This window comes from Ixodes scapularis, unplaced genomic scaffold (assembly GCF_016920785.2).
Source record: "Ixodes scapularis isolate PalLabHiFi unplaced genomic scaffold, ASM1692078v2 PGA_scaffold8__174_contigs__length_109621045, whole genome shotgun sequence".
In the NCBI taxonomy this organism is placed as follows: Eukaryota; Metazoa; Arthropoda; class Arachnida; order Ixodida; family Ixodidae; genus Ixodes; species Ixodes scapularis.
The window spans coordinates 98,065,625-98,082,021 of record NW_024609883.1 but is presented as its reverse complement, the minus strand read 5'-3'; the positions used below and the strand labels follow the sequence as shown (position 1 = coordinate 98,082,021).

The 16,397-nt window shown below is 47.8% G+C and overlaps 1 protein-coding gene across 1 annotated transcript in view; it reads right to left on the bottom strand.

Annotated features, from left to right (window-relative positions):
- Positions 1–3,845: 3,845 nt before the first annotated feature.
- The window catches only part of LOC8030237 (phytanoyl-CoA dioxygenase, peroxisomal), a 31,131-nt gene continuing 18,579 nt past the window's right edge, over positions 3,846–16,397 (bottom strand). Inside the window, exons 3-6 of the mRNA XM_029982724.4 lie at positions 9,286–9,458; positions 7,516–7,644; positions 5,495–5,557; positions 3,846–3,997 (exon numbers count right to left, since the gene is read on the bottom strand). Coding sequence (XP_029838584.1) covers positions 3,944–3,997; positions 5,495–5,557; positions 7,516–7,644; positions 9,286–9,458 — 419 coding nt within the window. The 3' untranslated portion in view covers positions 3,846–3,943. The remainder of the gene's footprint in view (positions 3,998–5,494; positions 5,558–7,515; positions 7,645–9,285; positions 9,459–16,397) is intronic.

The window sequence follows — 16,397 nt, the reverse complement described above, 5'->3', positions numbered from 1 at the left end:
GCTTTTCGGCGGCTGCTTCGGGGCGCTGGGCGGAGCTTTAGGTTTGTTCGTCTTTCCTCCAGTTCCCGGAGTGCACATGAATCTTTGTGCGACGGCTGGCAGGCTATTGCAAGGATTTAACACGCCGACTTTAGCGAGCTGGAAAATTTTGAGGGACATGGGCGACGCCATCTTGAGTGCCCTTGCAGTGCCAGTGGCGCCCTCTCTGCATTGGGGAGTTGAAACGTTGAAACCCTTAAAACCTATGGTTAAAACTTTCTTCAAGAAATAACAAAACGTCTAAGAAAAGAAATGATTCAGGCGTTGATTAAACGAATCGAAATGAAGTTCATGCAGTTCGAGCTGTTTTTTTACTACAACTGACGAGCGTCAAATCGTAATTGGTGGCGCGAAATTCAAACCGTATGATTAGACTGATAAAAAGCAAGTGTGCAGGCGAGCTGGTTCAATGGGTCAATACTCACATGGTACTTCAGATAAGGCCAGCTGAGCTAGAATAAAAGCACACACAAAGAAAGGGCCATACACACCGCTGGACTAACAACTAGTCTTCTTTTTCATCCTCTTCTACTACGAACCCCACAGGAGGGAAATATACTTTTTTCTTCTTTTTCCTTCCTACTTCACCGAATATTTAACCACCGAAGGTACATATTTGCTTTCTCGTGCAGCACCAGAGAAGGTGCGCTAACGCAGGCCTCGCCCTTTTCCTGAATGGCAAGGGCCTCCAGAATTTCACCTGCTAGTTTTGTTCTGTTCCTTGCCACGATGTTCACGTCATAGAACCGTGCTGAACATTGACACGCACGACAATGTGTTGATTAAATGTCCCCCTGCTGAGTTTTTTTTTTTTTTTTTTTACTGATGTAGCGTGCTTTCTCGTCCGATCTTTGATGCATCGCCCGGTTTGTCCAATGTAACTTCGGCCGTATGTCTGCGGAGTGCGGTACACCACCTCCTCCTCACACAGGGCGTATTGATACTTCTGAGCTGTGCCACCAGGGTGTCAAACCGAAATTTTTATCGGTTCGATTCGGGTTCGGGTTCACGGGGAGTAAAAATAACGGTTCCAACCGATTCCAACCGGTAAATTGAGAATATATTTTCCTCGCTGTTCTGTCAAGCACTATTTGCGCCGTGAAACGATTAACTATATAGTGGTTTTCTATCGTTTGTACAATTCACTTTTATTTTCAGGTACCAAAAATATGAAATTCCGTTATTTCAACACCACAGCAATAAAAATCAACGTTAACATACAAAACGTCGTGTTGACACGACTAAACAACTTTTTGTTGACCAGAGTCCCATATATTTTACCTGAATCATAATGTTTTCGCGAAGTGAGGTAGGTCGACTGAAATACCTGTGATTGGCACAACTTTGCGCCGCAGCAATACAAGTTAAATTGTGCTTGTGCCCTTGAACTATGGAATTAACTACAGTGCATAAGGTCATGAAATAGGCACCTCGTCGCCATGTATATCACCAACTATGGTTTACGAAATACGTTTCACAATATGAACACGATGACGACACAACTGAGTGCAAGCAATAACATTTTCAAGACGTCACGAAAGTTTTAAAACAAGCCCTTTCAGTCTACCTGAGCGGCAATCACTATGCTTATTTTTCTAACCAACATTGTCTACACTCAGCACAGTGACGCAGGCGACGAATCATGCAGAAAGGAGTGATCGAAATTGTTCACTCTAATTTATAAGCACCTTCGTACTCAGATCGACTCTGGCCTAAAATAGTGCTTACCGAGTTTATGCAGGATGAACTGGCATAGCCCGGATGTTGATGTTTGTTCTTGAAAAGATGCCGGTCAATTCAATTTGCAAATAAGCTAAGCATCTCCCTTGCTAATTGCTGTTTTTGTTTTGTTAAATTAAACAGAGTAGTATTTCGTGTTGTACTTGACTTAATTGGACACTTTCTGACGGTTTGCGTGCGTAATCGCAAAGTTCTGCCACGCGCCCCTGTGTATTATGTTTTTTTTTTTTTTTTTTTTTTCCAACCCACAGACACATTTTTTTATTTATTTATTTTAATTATTTAGAATGCTGTGAAACTTTTGGTCTACACAGGAGGGAAAAAATATAACACACACAAGACAAGAAGTTCAATCATGTACTCACCGCTTGAAGCGAGCGCAGGTAGGTTGTAGCTATACCCCCGCGTACTCAGGATATGCATCTCCACAAGCAGAACTTAACCAAACAATTCATTCAGCTGTGCTTCCAATAATTCAAGATTACAACAATTGACAACAACTTGCTCTGGCAGAGCGTTCCACTCAATAATAATTCGGCAAAAGGAAGAGTATGCCTTTAAGGACATCATTTCTGCACTGGTAGGGTGAAATCGCTTTAGTATAGACCTTTTGGAGCGTGATGTTGGAGGCAAAATGTACAGTTTAGAATTAATCTTCGTCAATTGGCCACAGCATATAACTTTTTAAACTACACACTTTCCTTCTTTTTTCTAAACAGTCTTCATTTTTCTAAACTTCATTTTTCATTGCAGTATCCGCACGAGATACTGCCTCAGGAGGCTAAAATCCGGTTTTACGTGCACTTATTTTGGGTCGATCTCACTTTACAATTCTGTGCTTTATCAGTCATGTGCTCTAACATTCCATTAGCCTGCCGTATATCATCGCGAAACTGCTCTAAATGGTACACTCGCAGCTTGCTCCTCGATGCTTGGGTAATTTAGGAAAAGGTATATTCTTGCGAACACAGAGCCATCCCAACCAATCTAGCAGCTCTGAACGTACAGCAAATAATACAATAGTGTAGCGAAATACTCTTTTTCTTTTTTTTTTTGTTTTGTCCCATTTTCTTACGTTAAGTTACGTATAAGTCACCGAAACATTCGTGTCTCGAATGTCGCGTGTCATGCTTAATATGTAGCACACAGATCCCGGGGACTTCAACGTAATCTTTCGTAACGGAACTTCAAGCAAGAAAATGGGGCAGTGTGAATTTAAATGGCTGAGGACTCGACTCCTCCCTCTGGTTGAACTAATATCACTTTGACGTCACCGAGGACGCCAGGGAGAAACTTTACACCACGAAGTGATTCGATGGGCTACTTTCATAAATCCGTTACTGCGCGCGTTGCATTCAATGGAACCCGTGGGCCAGGAGCGGAGCGATTTTGCTTTCCACCAATTTTCACAATGCAAAATGTAGCATTACGCCTCGATGGGGCACTTCCGAGTTTTGGAATAAGATTGTTCAATGGAATCCTTGTGGTAGTGACGTAAAATGCCGATATCCTGTATTTCCATGTCACTGTAAGCAGCCACCCGCTACTTTCGAAATGGCTGAGAACTAAGCCAAGGACAAATCTAATGCACACTTAAGCTGAGAATCGACTCTTCGCCACGTGATCACTCTCTCGCCCATATCCTCTCGTGTAGAGCTGGGTCAGGTGATGAAACGGAAGCGGTTGATTTGTCCGGCAAGAGCAGTACTTTAACGGCAGTCTCAGCTTAGGGATGTTGATGCTCCTCCTTGCCGGCCGCTTCTCCCATGTACACCGGTGCAAAGCGGCGAAGTCCACCCTCTCATGGGCCCCATCTGCATTTTCGCTCTTGGACCTAAGTTATCTCCAAATATTGGGTGGGCGTTTGCTCGTTACGTTACGGTAGTTGAATTTGGTACATCGAGAAATTAACCTTCTTTATCTTATTGTAAGAATTTGGTATCTTGAAGAAATTTAGACGCCCTTGTATCACATTGGAACGTCGCAACTTTACACGCGTGACATTCAAACAACGTCAGCTGTAAACGTTTATTGGACGCAAGATTCACGAACAGGCGATCGAGAGCTTGCATATATACTTTTTTTATTGGGAAGTGTATGTTCTCAGCATCCAGCGTCGTAGAGATTTTGCAGTCGTCCGGAGCATACAAAAGTCAGCGAAAGCCTACAGACGGCCACCAGCATTTCTCACCACGTAAGCGTTTTCCTTCCAGTATTCCTGAAAATGAAGAACACGAAAGTTAGAGGAAACATACTCATGCATCGGATCGAGTTGAAAGAGCTCCGTGCTTACGGTGTTATGTCTGCAGTATTAGCAACTTATGAACTATCTGTTTGTACATCAGAGCTCGGAGCACGTGGAAGTATCGGCGAGCGTTCGTCAAATTTTTTTGGCATTGCAGTCAAAGGAACGGTCACGTTGCCCTCTCCCAAATTTGAGTATTGACCAAAGCTGTGCGCGCGTTCTCCTCCTTTCCTCGGAGATGCAAAGAAAGGTTGTCCCCGAGTACAGCCCTTTCCAGCGCTAAAAGCCGGGCGGAAGATGCCGAGTCACTGAGCTGTGGTCGCATGCACAGCGTCCGCTGTCCCGCGACGCTCTACGCCAGCCGCTACTAAAGCCCTTTCCGATACCCCCGAGAACGATATGCAGGGGCGGATGCAGGGGTTCCAGGTAGGGGGGGGGATTCAGCTATTAGATGTTTGAAGAGCACGACCCCCCCCCCCCCCCCCCCCCCCCCCCAAGCGGCAACACGTTTTCCCCGCCTTATTTTTACAGATGCGGAATTCAAGTTGGGAAAAAAAAAAGGGGGGGGGGGGGGGTATCAGATGGATCAGGACCCCCCCCCCCCCCCCCCCTCCTCTTAATCCGCCATTGAAGATATGATGTATACGCGTCGGTGTCGGCGGAGTATCGGGTATCGTTATCGGAAGTATCGGAACGATCTACTAAAACTTCTTACTTGCACTTTTGTACTTGTCTATCTTGTCACAAAATACAGAAAACGCATCTCCTTCCTTTAAAATATTGCGGTTCCGCCGCAAAATCGCAGGCAAAAATTAGAATATTTCGCAATCTGTAGCCGCGAGCGGCGGCCATGAGAACTACGCGGTCTGACGTCAAAGGAGGGGGGAACTTGTAAGAAATAGCAAGTTGTGCAACTACCAGTTCAATAAAAGGCAATTCTTCTACCAAATCTTGTCGTTCCAAAATAAAAATAAATGCGTCAAAAACGTGATATTGACCAAATTTGTATTATACAGAGTTTCAGTGTCGCCATCTGTACGAGGTCAACAAAATCGTCAGCTCTATGTGCTACTGCAAGGAGCCGCCAGAAGCGTGTACGGCCGATATGCCTCAAGAACCGTAGCAAAAAACGCCCGGCTCCTCGCGGAGGATTACTAATTTAACTCTTTATATTGATAATTAAAATACATGTAGGTGAATTGTAGATTAGATATGCGTTATCTTATCAAGACGTACACGTTCCAAACGAAAAAAACACCGCTTTTTCCTCCGACAAGGAAATCTCGCAAGAACTACTTCGCGCCGCGTAGGAACAATGCGCAAAACTTTCTTTTCTTTTCTTGTGGTGCCAAGCAGCCCTCGCACTCGGTCCGACTCAACGCAAGCGTGTGAATCGCCCTTTAAACAAAAAAGAGTTTTTACGCAAGATTTTTTTTTTTTTAAGACTGTTTTATAGAAGGGTAGTGTCACCTGGCAGGCGGATGGCTTCTCCACGTACTGGACGTTCACCGGAGCGAAGTGGGAGATGAGTTCCTGGAACGGAAATGAGAAGTCCATTGAGAGAAATACACAATCAGGAACAACAAAAGTCGCTCTAGCAAAAAAAAAAAAAAAAAGATAAACAAGATACGATGGTAAGATGATGAGACCACTTGTCGTCCATCAACGGTTCCTGTTCAGTACAGCACAGCCCCCCTTTAGCGCCAGCTGTACGACGACCACCAGCTGCGTCGACTGTGCAACTGCCGACCACGGGCGCAAGTATAGTGACGATAGCCAGCTCGAACTCTCTTCGGCGACCTTCACCACTGAGGCACTACAAGAAACACTCTTGAAAATCAAGAACCCCCAGAATACTGGGCCAGATGGCACCATGTTAGCCACGCACGTACTGCCAACAACGTCCAGATTGCTGCAGGGCCTTTTTGACAGCAGAGACATCACGCTTCTGATTTTGACTAGTAAGTTCATCCATACAGGCATTCGTGGCCCTCTTCTCGTCTGGATCTCAAGATTTCGCCGCGGCCGCAGCCAGCATTTAGTGTATGGAGGTTCGTGCTCCTAACGCTCAACTGCCTTGTCAGGAGTCCCCCAGGGCCTGGTAGTCGGACCGACCCTGTTTCTGCTGTACGTGAATGATGTGTCTGGCAACGAGAGGTGCTTGCTGGTGCAATGCGCCGACGATACGTCCATCGTCGCACCCGTCTCGTCCCCTGCTGACACCTATAATCTCCAACGCTACTTGTCTGAAATTAAGGAATGGACGAAAGCTCAAGGCTTTCAGACAAGTCCTTTGGAAAGCACCGTGGTCCGTTTCACCGAGAGAAAAAAGAACGACATTCACACTGGCCGATTCCACACTTGCTGAATTGGATTTCGTCAACGTTCTGGGCGTCACATATGCAAGCAATCTGGACTTTTTTTGCTCATATTTCGGGTGTCGTCTCCAGTGCCCGACGGATGCTGGTGTGTGACCAAACCGTGCGGACCGGTAGCGCTGAGGACGCTTTACACGGTGCTTGTAGTACTCCCCACTATGGAGTATTGCTCAACAATCTGCTCCCCTGCTCAACAGCACCACTGCGAGCGACTCGAGAGTGTGCAGCTCCGTGCTACGCGCATAGTCTGTGGTCGGTCATCCATCACCTCTGCCAACTCGTACGGCACACGTCCTAGAACTCTTAAATGACGACCCATTGGTGAGAGGCGACGTATACCTCGCGGGTACGCGCGCTTTGTGGGTGCACGACGGGTCGCTTCCGAGAACCTCCCTGTCTTCTGCAATGCGTGTGAACAAAAAATAAAACCGGACGGCCCGAGCCTCTCCGCGGCCGAACCATCCGCCATAGTGAATCTCTGGTTTTTGCGCCAGTCAGAAGCTTCCCAACTATTCCCTTAGCCACACGAAGCCCTCTATAAACTTCACACGAGGAGTCCTTGTGGAACTCTGCGTTTTCTTCTCCCGTCGAGTGGCGTGGGATCCCCTTGAACTGTTGTCATGTGAACTGTTGTTTTGTGTCCTTTTTCCTTGTCGTTCTTGTTTGCTTTTTTATTTTTTTTTTTTCAGTACAATATATGTGGCGGCCGGCTAGCAGGCGCACATGCGTAAGGGATGCAACCTTTCTGCTTAGCCACGCACGCTGCCATGTACACCAAATGTCATGTTCAAATAAATTACAATTACAGGCCAAAAATCTGAACAAGCAACGAAGCGTGAAAGACGACGTAAACAACGCGGAAAAAACAGAAAAAAAAAAAAAAAAAAACGGGGAGAGACGATATTTTAACCTCCACCGTCTCGGTTGTTACCGTCATGATGAACAGCCCTTGTGCACTTCCACTGTTTTTCGCTCGGCGGCTCGACGCGATTTTTACTTACATAGTACGTGTTTCCCAAGGGCGTAAAGATGTCGGCAAGCGGACAATGCATGGATTGATGGCGTTTCCTCGCGTGCTTTTCAGCGCATATACTACAAGGGCGTGCTGCTGACCTTCCTGTAGCGTTCCGATCGGTTAGGCGCGGTGCCGTGGACGAGCCTCGGGTGGAGGAACACGGCGTCCCCGGGCTGAGCATCCAGGGCCAAGGGTTCGCCCAGCTCCGTCGGGTCGCTGATCACACCCTGCAGCGGTCAACCAGAGGGTCAGGCCCCAAGATTTCTTCTCTTGAATTGTAACAAGCGCTATTAAAAAATACAAAAAAAAAACTTGTATAATTATAAGAATGAACGAAGTGCACCTGAAACATTTCACAAATGTGCCTGTAGGTGGTGGCATCATGCTCAAATTTCATATATGTAATTTTTTTTTTTAATACGGCGGCAAAAAAAAAAAAAAAAAAAAGAAAGCGGGGGGGGGGGGGGGGGGGCTTTTATTATGTTACTATTTACAGTAGATGGTACCACACACGCTCGAATCTGCTGAATCCGCTTTCAGACGGTTATTTCAGAGAAGCTTTCACGTTTCTCCTTTATATTGCGCCATCTCCGAGTCAACCAGACAGTTTGGCCGTTTTCCCCACCGTGCACAGGAAAAGGCAGAAACAAAAAAATTGTGTTTTTTTTTTCCTCTGGAATTCACACTCAAAGTTTGAGTATGATGAATGCACCACCTTTTTGTGAGAAGTTCGATTTTACTCAATTCACTCATTTATCTATAAAAAAAAAATGATGGTGGAGGCAGATTTGTAGAAACCACAAGGGTGGTTATCTATTAATGCGAGAGCATTCATTGTAGCAGGCACGGACAGGTGTTTGTTCCCTGCTAAATGTAGCGGGGAACCTGAATTGGTGCATAGGTCACGGGAAGTCAACTTTCCACTAAATTTAGCGGGGAAAGTGTATTGGCAAATTTTCCGCCAAATTTAGCGGGGAACCTGAAGTGGTGCATAGGTCACGTGAGGTCAATATTCCGCTAAATTTAGCGGGGAACCTGAATTTGCGCACAGGTCACGTGAAGTCAGTTTTCCGCTAAATTTAGCGGAAAATTGACTACGGAGGCGACATACATAGGCAGAAATCTGTGATTAGTAGCTTAACAATGCTAACGCATTAAAAATTTCACGTCAAAATAGCGCACATGAACGCCTTATAGATAAACAGGCCTACAGTCACCAAGGCGTTATAGATCAACTCAGGTTTGTGACGTCACGCCAGCGGTCCTGCTCCCCGTGAGCAAAGCACGCAACTGATGTGAGGCGAGACGCATCATTCTCAATCAATAATAAATTCTTGCAAGGTCATTCGAACCGCAAAACGTTTCATTTCGCTGGCGGATTATTTGATGCCACACTCCCTTTTTGCATACATTTTCGCCGGAGCGATTTTGTCAGCGTTCCGTAAAACCATAGCCTCCTCTACACTCACAAGCCTGGCAGCTCGATGACGGAGCTATTGAGTGCCCGATCGCTGATTTGGAGCGCGAGGATCTGGTAGCACAGAGCATTTCTCGGGGAGTCTGGTATTTAGCGCACAGCTTTTGCAGCGGCGAGGACCCGAAACATGGTTTTCAAACCCCCGACGAGAAAAGAAGCGGTAGCCCGAGGAGCGCGAGAACCACGAGCGGACATACCATATCGCTCGGAACAAGTGTGTTTCGGCGTCTCGCCGCAGCGGGGCGCCCGTTACATGACTCTTGTCTGCAGCTCTACCTTTTCACTTTCGGCGGCCGCGTCACGTGACGATCTGCGATGCTTTGTCAGTATAGAGAAGGCTATGGTAAAACACACCCTGTTGCGTACAACGCGGATGCATAAGGGTGCTTACGTCATCTATGCTGTGTACCAGCGTGGGTCCCTTGTGGGTCCCCGGGACCACGACCAAGGCCCTGTCACCGGGGCAGTCGAGCGAAGTCCAGACAGACACCACCCGGTCTTCGTCGGCGAAGGCGAACGGCAGGAAGTTGGAGTTCTGGTGGAGACTGAACTGCTTCGAAGTGCCTGAGAGTAAGTGGGGTTAACGAAACATCTACCCGTGACCGGCGCCATATCCGGAACGCGTACGAAGCCACTTTCTGTCGTAGAGAATCCGCTCACCGAAAGGCAAATCTCCGCCACAGAAAAGGCCTACCTATAGCTGGTCCACTTTCAGTTGGTAACATACCGCTCAGTGGCAGATCCGAAGTGGCGTGTTAATTTCCAGGCAACTGTACGCTCTATCTAGAAGAGTATATGTCGCACTGCCCCACCCTGACTCAAGAACGGGTTCCTCCAGCAGTGTCGCGTGTGCCTGATGCCTCCTGGAGTTAGAGGGAGGGAGGGGAGGGGGGGGGGGGGGGGGGGGGGGGCTGGCTCAAGCAGTTAAGCAGTGGCAAATAGCCCCTTCCGAAGCCTTGATAACGTTTCGCAGCCTAATTAGTAGAGGTGTGGTACCGTGAGTACGCTGTTCGGTTTGGTCATTTGAACACGCTCTATACCTTTGGCACATTTCCACCAGGGCCGGTTTTCTCGAAGCGATGGTAAACCCATTTTGGTAAACCACGGTGCCTAGGAAGGAAAAAGTACCTAGGTACTCTAATAAACAGCTGGATATAGAACAACCATAATTATTTTTGATTGGGCAGTAAGATACACCATCTATCGGTGAAACAAGCCAGTCATTTTGTTTATCCTCTATTTCCGCTGGTTGTTATCGGTCTAGTATGATATTTAAAGTCAAAATATAGTAATGTTGTACTTGAAGACCAATTTATTTGCTTCAGATGCTACGAAGAAATTTTAGCTGCTATGCTAGAGTTTGTCGACGAATATTCGAAAATGCAAGAAACATTTCTTTCAATATATTTCGCCATAAACAATGCATAACTTTCCCGTGTGCCTTCCAATCTGGCAACGCCGGTGCTGTAGTCTCGTTTTTGTTCCTTGCGACGCACGTTTCTGCGATTCCTGCTGATCTCAACTGTTTGCCCCCTTTTCCGTTTGCCCAACCGATCCACCGGTGACGAGAAGCTAAGCTTCTCGTCACCGTTGAATTGCTGGCCACCGGGGATATGTAGAAACCTCGATGCTGTCGGCATACTGTCGGCGCACTGCGAACAAAAAAACAGTACATTGTCCCAGCTGTTCACCCGGAACGAAGACTTTATTGAGGATAACCCCCTTTCTCGGCAAAGTAATTGCTGCTAACGAGTTGGCGTGCATAGTGTAACAAATTAAACCTCTTAGTATAAATATATACCAACACTCGTTCGCCAAAAATTTTTTTTTACTCACTATAAAAACACTTGCAAGGCTTATGCACCGTCATATGTCTTGGATCCCGGACTGCTGAAGAGTGATGCGTTCGCGGAATGCTGCCGTCGGTTAGTTTAGTAGTCTCTCTGAACTACCGCTTTGATTGACATGCTAATAGGTTGATGGTGCGTCATTAATATAACAACCGGATCGAAATGAATGTCCAGCAGAACTATTAGCCCTCATAAGCGACGTCGCGGCCATTTTGCTTGTAGGTATACTGCTCCTCCCTCGGCGCCCCAGCTCTTCCAGTCACGTGACGTGACCTAGAATTTCCCCTTCTAGGGACAATAGTTAACTTTACCCACGGTTCGCGTTCGAGAAAACGGGCCCAGGATACATCTGTGACGCCGGACGGATCGTCTGACTTGTTTTTTCGACAATAGGTGTACGAAATTACACGTTACTGAAAAAATAGACACCACGACGCGTCTTTTGAAAGATGTGTAATGTCCGACCCTTTGTTTGTTTGGTATTTCAGTAACGGATAATTTTAATAACGTGCTCATATTGATAACGTGGTGTACGAAACATTAACCGATGCTGGTTATCACCAAACTTACCCTTGGGAGTCTGCAGAGACGTTACGACGTTCGTTCGTTATTCATGCGTTCGGAGAAACAACAATGTATAAACGTGCGAAGGGCGAAATGAATTATGGGAACTCCCTGTATGTATAGCTCCTTGCTCCGGCAGCATGCCACGTGACATCCAAAAGGGGAGAGAGAGAGAGAAGAGTTCGAGAGAGTGGGTAGTGCGTTGCTTCCGTCGCCTGCTACAGTCAGCTCCCAGAATTCATTTCTGGCAAAAGGTTCTTCCAACCGCTCTATCTGGGTCAAGTGGTTTACGCGCCGCGTTTGCGATTCAAGGAAAGAGAAGGAGGGCGGAGCGTTGATGGTCTGCATGCGTTTCCAAGAGTTGCTCAGCCTCTGCTTTCGCTATCATCTTCGCTCGCGGAGACTTACACATACGTATGAGCAACCAAACCACGCGGGGGGTGTCTGCCACCAAACTGCAAACGCTCTGCGGTATTCACACGAGGGCGCGCATCACGCGACGAAAACATCAGGAAAACATCAGCTCCACGGCGGAGGGAGGGAAGGAGGGATTCTCGAGTGGCACATACAATCCCGCTTCGGCGGCGGATCAGTTTGCTTTTACCGATAGTTTGTCATTAAACGATTAGGTGTCAAATGTAGAGGTCGCTAAATTCGTCATGCGATGGTGTAAAGAACAGAGATCGCCAAATTGAACTGCAAACGCTGTCAACCCTCCCCCCGGGGACCTCGCCGCGGTGTGAACGAGGAAGCCGAGGAGAAAATTGTGTCCGCTGGCGACGCCACGCTCGTCCCTCGGCAGATCTCTCCCCCGTGTGAATACCGCTTCATGGTCTGAAGGGAATCGGTGGCCGTGTGTGTTAGCGCACCGCAGAGCTCTCGGAGGAAGTGGAGCGAGAGCTCGCGCTGCAGAACTCGGGGATCCTGGGCACACTCCTCAACAATAACGCAACCAAACTTTTTCTCTTTTCTTTTTTTTGTAGAGAGGGACGGGGGGATTGGGGGATTTCTAGGGAAAACGGGCAGAGCTTGTAGCTCATTTCCGTTTCAGTCTAGATAAGCATCGTACCAGCGTGCGGTCGTGTATCACTACTCTGTGATTGACGCGTCAAAGACCTTTCAAAAAAAAAAAAAAACCGAAGATACTGCGCTACATTCACCGCAGAAGAAAAGAAAGAAGCGAGGAGGAAAGGAGCGAGCGCCCGGCGTTGCGGCGGACCGGTTTTGAGCGGTGTCGCCTGTTCTCCGTTGGAGGATACAAATCCAGGAGACGGCACCACAACGAACTCCCGATTTTTGGTATTTCAAAAAGAAGGGCCGTAGTGCGTTCGTAATTGCGTTAAAAAACATGTTTTATGATTGCCGTAATTAAATGTTATAGAGATGTCGCCTACAAAGCTTCTAAATTTCATGATTCTTGACGTCACCGATCAAAAGAAGCGAGGAGGCGAGAGGCGGGAAAATCAAACGCCAAAAATAAAAAGGCGCGCGCGCGCGCGGGAAACTTTTTTTTTTCGCGATGCGGTTTTTTTTTTTGCGTGTCTATGACTGCAACTTGCATCGTTTTAGACAATAAAAATAAATACGACCTTTGGGGTGTCAGTGCCCCTTTAAATAGCCCCCCTGAAGAAGGTGCCGAGCCGGCACCGAAACGTTGGGACCCTACGATTTTTAGGGATTGGTTGGCGTTTGCCCTTTATTCATTTATAACCTTTTCAAAAGTGCGTGCCATGTAGTAGGTGTTGTGCCAGCCATCGGAGTCTGCCATTGTTTGGGCACGTACTCGGTGTTATAGCATCTATTCATTGGATACGAGTGCTCCGTCAGCGTTCGGCGAAGACTCGGATGAATTAGACACACGCCTCGTGCCCAATGGATGGATGGATGGATGGGTGGATAATAAAGGCTGTACCCTTTATAACCGGTAGTACCTTGCGCCACCTAGCCTAAAAGAAATGGCTAGGTGGCGCAAGCAAGAAATGGCGACCGCCAATGTTGCGGTCTTCTGGGGGGCTCGAGCTTTGAGAATCGCTCGAGCGGCCGTATTTCTTCGAGCTCCGCTGAATAAGCTTCAATGCACCAACTCTGGGAGTCATTTGTGATGTGAAAATGGCTCCTTGACTTTCCGGAACATCACGGGAATACGGCAAGTGAGTTTTCTTGCGAAGAAATCCAATTTTCTTCGAAACCTTCAAATCTGAGAACGGCAGGCCAGCCGAACGGTAAGCCCAACGTTGGGCTTAGCGTGGCATGGCGTCGCCAAGCCCCACGGCCTTGGTACCAACCCAGCCCGCTATCGCAACCTCCGAAACCCAGCAGGGAACTGTAATCACCCAGACCCTCTCTGAATCCAACTCTAACGTGGGGGCGAGTATTTTTGCTGAGCACCGGTACATGAATCCGGCTACTACACGACACCCTATCGCCAAACCTACCCGGCGACGCGCTGCCACCGACGTTGCTTCACTGAATGAAGATGACGACAATGTCTCTAGCAAGAGGTCGAGAAAACCCAGCGGAACCAGTACATGCTCAAACCTGCCTGACTTGTCGGAGCTCCAAGCTGGAACCAGTATGGACACCCACGAAACGAGCAATGGGCCCGAAGATACGAACGATGACTGAGCAGACGTGGCAAGAAGTCCATTATGGAAAGAAGAAACAAAGGGCAAGTAAGAATCTTTCCAATTTTCTTACTGTCGCGGCTATGGACCTTAACAGCGACCAACTAGAGGAACGCTTCAATGTCGTCTTCCACTCGAAGGAACCGTACGATCTCGCAAGCATTCCAGCAGCATCTCTACAAAGAAACTTTCTAACGAAACCAGGCCTAAACCTGGCCGCATGCCAGAAAATAGAGCTACCGACATTCCGCGTGAACAAGGCAGCCAACACAATTACCGTAGCGGTACGAGACCGAAAACACGTTGCACTACTGCTCAAGGTAACGTCGATCAAAGCGCCTGAGAAAGCAGTTGAGGTCGTCGGACACGAAACGCCACCAAGGGACACGTGCAGAGGAGTAGCACACGGAATAGACCCGCAAGAGACATCGAAACAGCTAGAAGAAGCTCTTTCAAGCCGACTCCACGAAATCATACATGCTAAGCCTCTCGGCGGTCGAGGCCTCGCCCTTGTCACGTTCGTGGGCAAACGACCACCGAGAAGCATTGTGTATCATGGCCTCATCATACGAGTCACACTCTACAAACCAACAACCATGATGTGCCAGAGGTCTCAAGGCCTCGGACACAAGGAAAACGTATGCACGCGCAAACCCCGATGCAGGGATTGCGGTTGTATCTTTCTAGAGGACACGTGTGCGAACGGCAATATTGCACCAACTGCAAAGCATCAACCCACTTGGCCGCAGACCCAACCTGCCCCACACGCTAGCGTGTCAATTTGATACTTCAGGCGAGAGCACAAGGAGGAGGAGCCAGGGGAAGCAAGGGATAAGGAGGAAGCACCTCAAACACGCAGAAACCGCCGAGGTAACGCTCGAAGACTACCCGACACTGAAACAACCAGGCATTCTCTCAAACAATGAGAGAACTAAGAACGACGCCTACCACGGATCACGCACCGCTGAAGAAAAGTCTAGAAGCCAGTCGCGCCAAAAACTTGAAGGAACCAATTCTCGTCACCGTACACCATCTCTTCGGCGCAACAACCACCAAGGCCCCAGCTACGCACACACGGCCCGCAGAGACGGAAACAAGGGTTACTACGCTAACGACGAAGCAGAAATCAAGGCCTGGCAGAAAGAACTCCACGCCATGGAAGCCGAAGACAAATTAGACACAGCAATCCTGAAACAAATGAAAGTAGATCTCCTTAAATTTGAGAGGAAGATCGAAGAGGACAAACAAAAACGAGAAGCCGCAAGGCAACTATCGCCAGGCGTCTCCAGGAAGCACTGGAAACCCGCAAGGCAATCCAAGATGCAAATCAGCAAGAAGGGAGCAAACCCGTCGAGAAGCTTCGCAGGAACAGCGAGCAATCTCCACCAGGGAGCCCACTCTACCAAAGCAAGCGGCACCAACGAATCAGATAAACTGGCAACAGATGTTCCTCCAGTTTTACCAACAGACCCAACAACAGATGAACCAACAAATGCAGCAAATCCAACAACAGATGCAGCAACAAATGCAACAAACACAGCAACAAATGCAGCAGTTCCAGCAAACAATCCTCCAGAAGCTTGGACCAGCGCCTACGACAAGCCAGGCCATGCCCGAACATGAGTGCTAACCACGATCGGACGGGCTCGTTCCGAATCGTACAATGGAATTGTCGCAGCCTCCCACGACGAAAGTCCGAACTACTCGTGCACATCAAAGATTATAAGTTTGATATCCTCCTGCTACAAGAAACTAGAACAAACGACATCGAACTATCAGGGTACTTGAAATTCTCAAATCCCTCCATTAAACGACAGAATCTTACAACTGCACATATCGGACCTGGGGAATCGGAAGTCAGGGCACAGGTCAACCTGTTTGTAAGCAAGAACCTGCCATGCATTCAGCTGGATACATCCCAGAGGTGTTTAGACTCCCAAGAGATTACTGCAGTAAGAATTGCTCTCCATACAACCAAGAGGCGACTTGTTGTAGTGTCAGCATATACATGCCCCTGGCAGTCAATGGAACTTTGAATGGATCACCCACTTAAAGAATGAATAACCGGATGACTACCTCATTCTGGGTGGAGACCTTAACACCAAACTCGAAGACTGGAACAATAACCAGCTTAACCAGAAAACCAGAAGACTCCTTGAAATCATAGAGCACAATGAACTCGAACTGGTAAACGACACTACCAAACCAACGAGGCATGCTACAGCAAGCAATCAAACTGACTCCATCATCGACGCCACTTTAGCAACCCCAGCCACAGCCCGCAAGCTCAGCTGGGACGCGATGCGGGATGCGGGGGGTAGTGAACACTTCCCGATAATTATTGATGCGGCAATCGGAAGCAACAACCTCAAACCCAAACGTCCCACTCAAACCATAATTTGGGACAAGTTTAGAGAGAACTTAGAAGAGCAAAGGGAAGACCTGCAGCCACACCAGGTCACCGC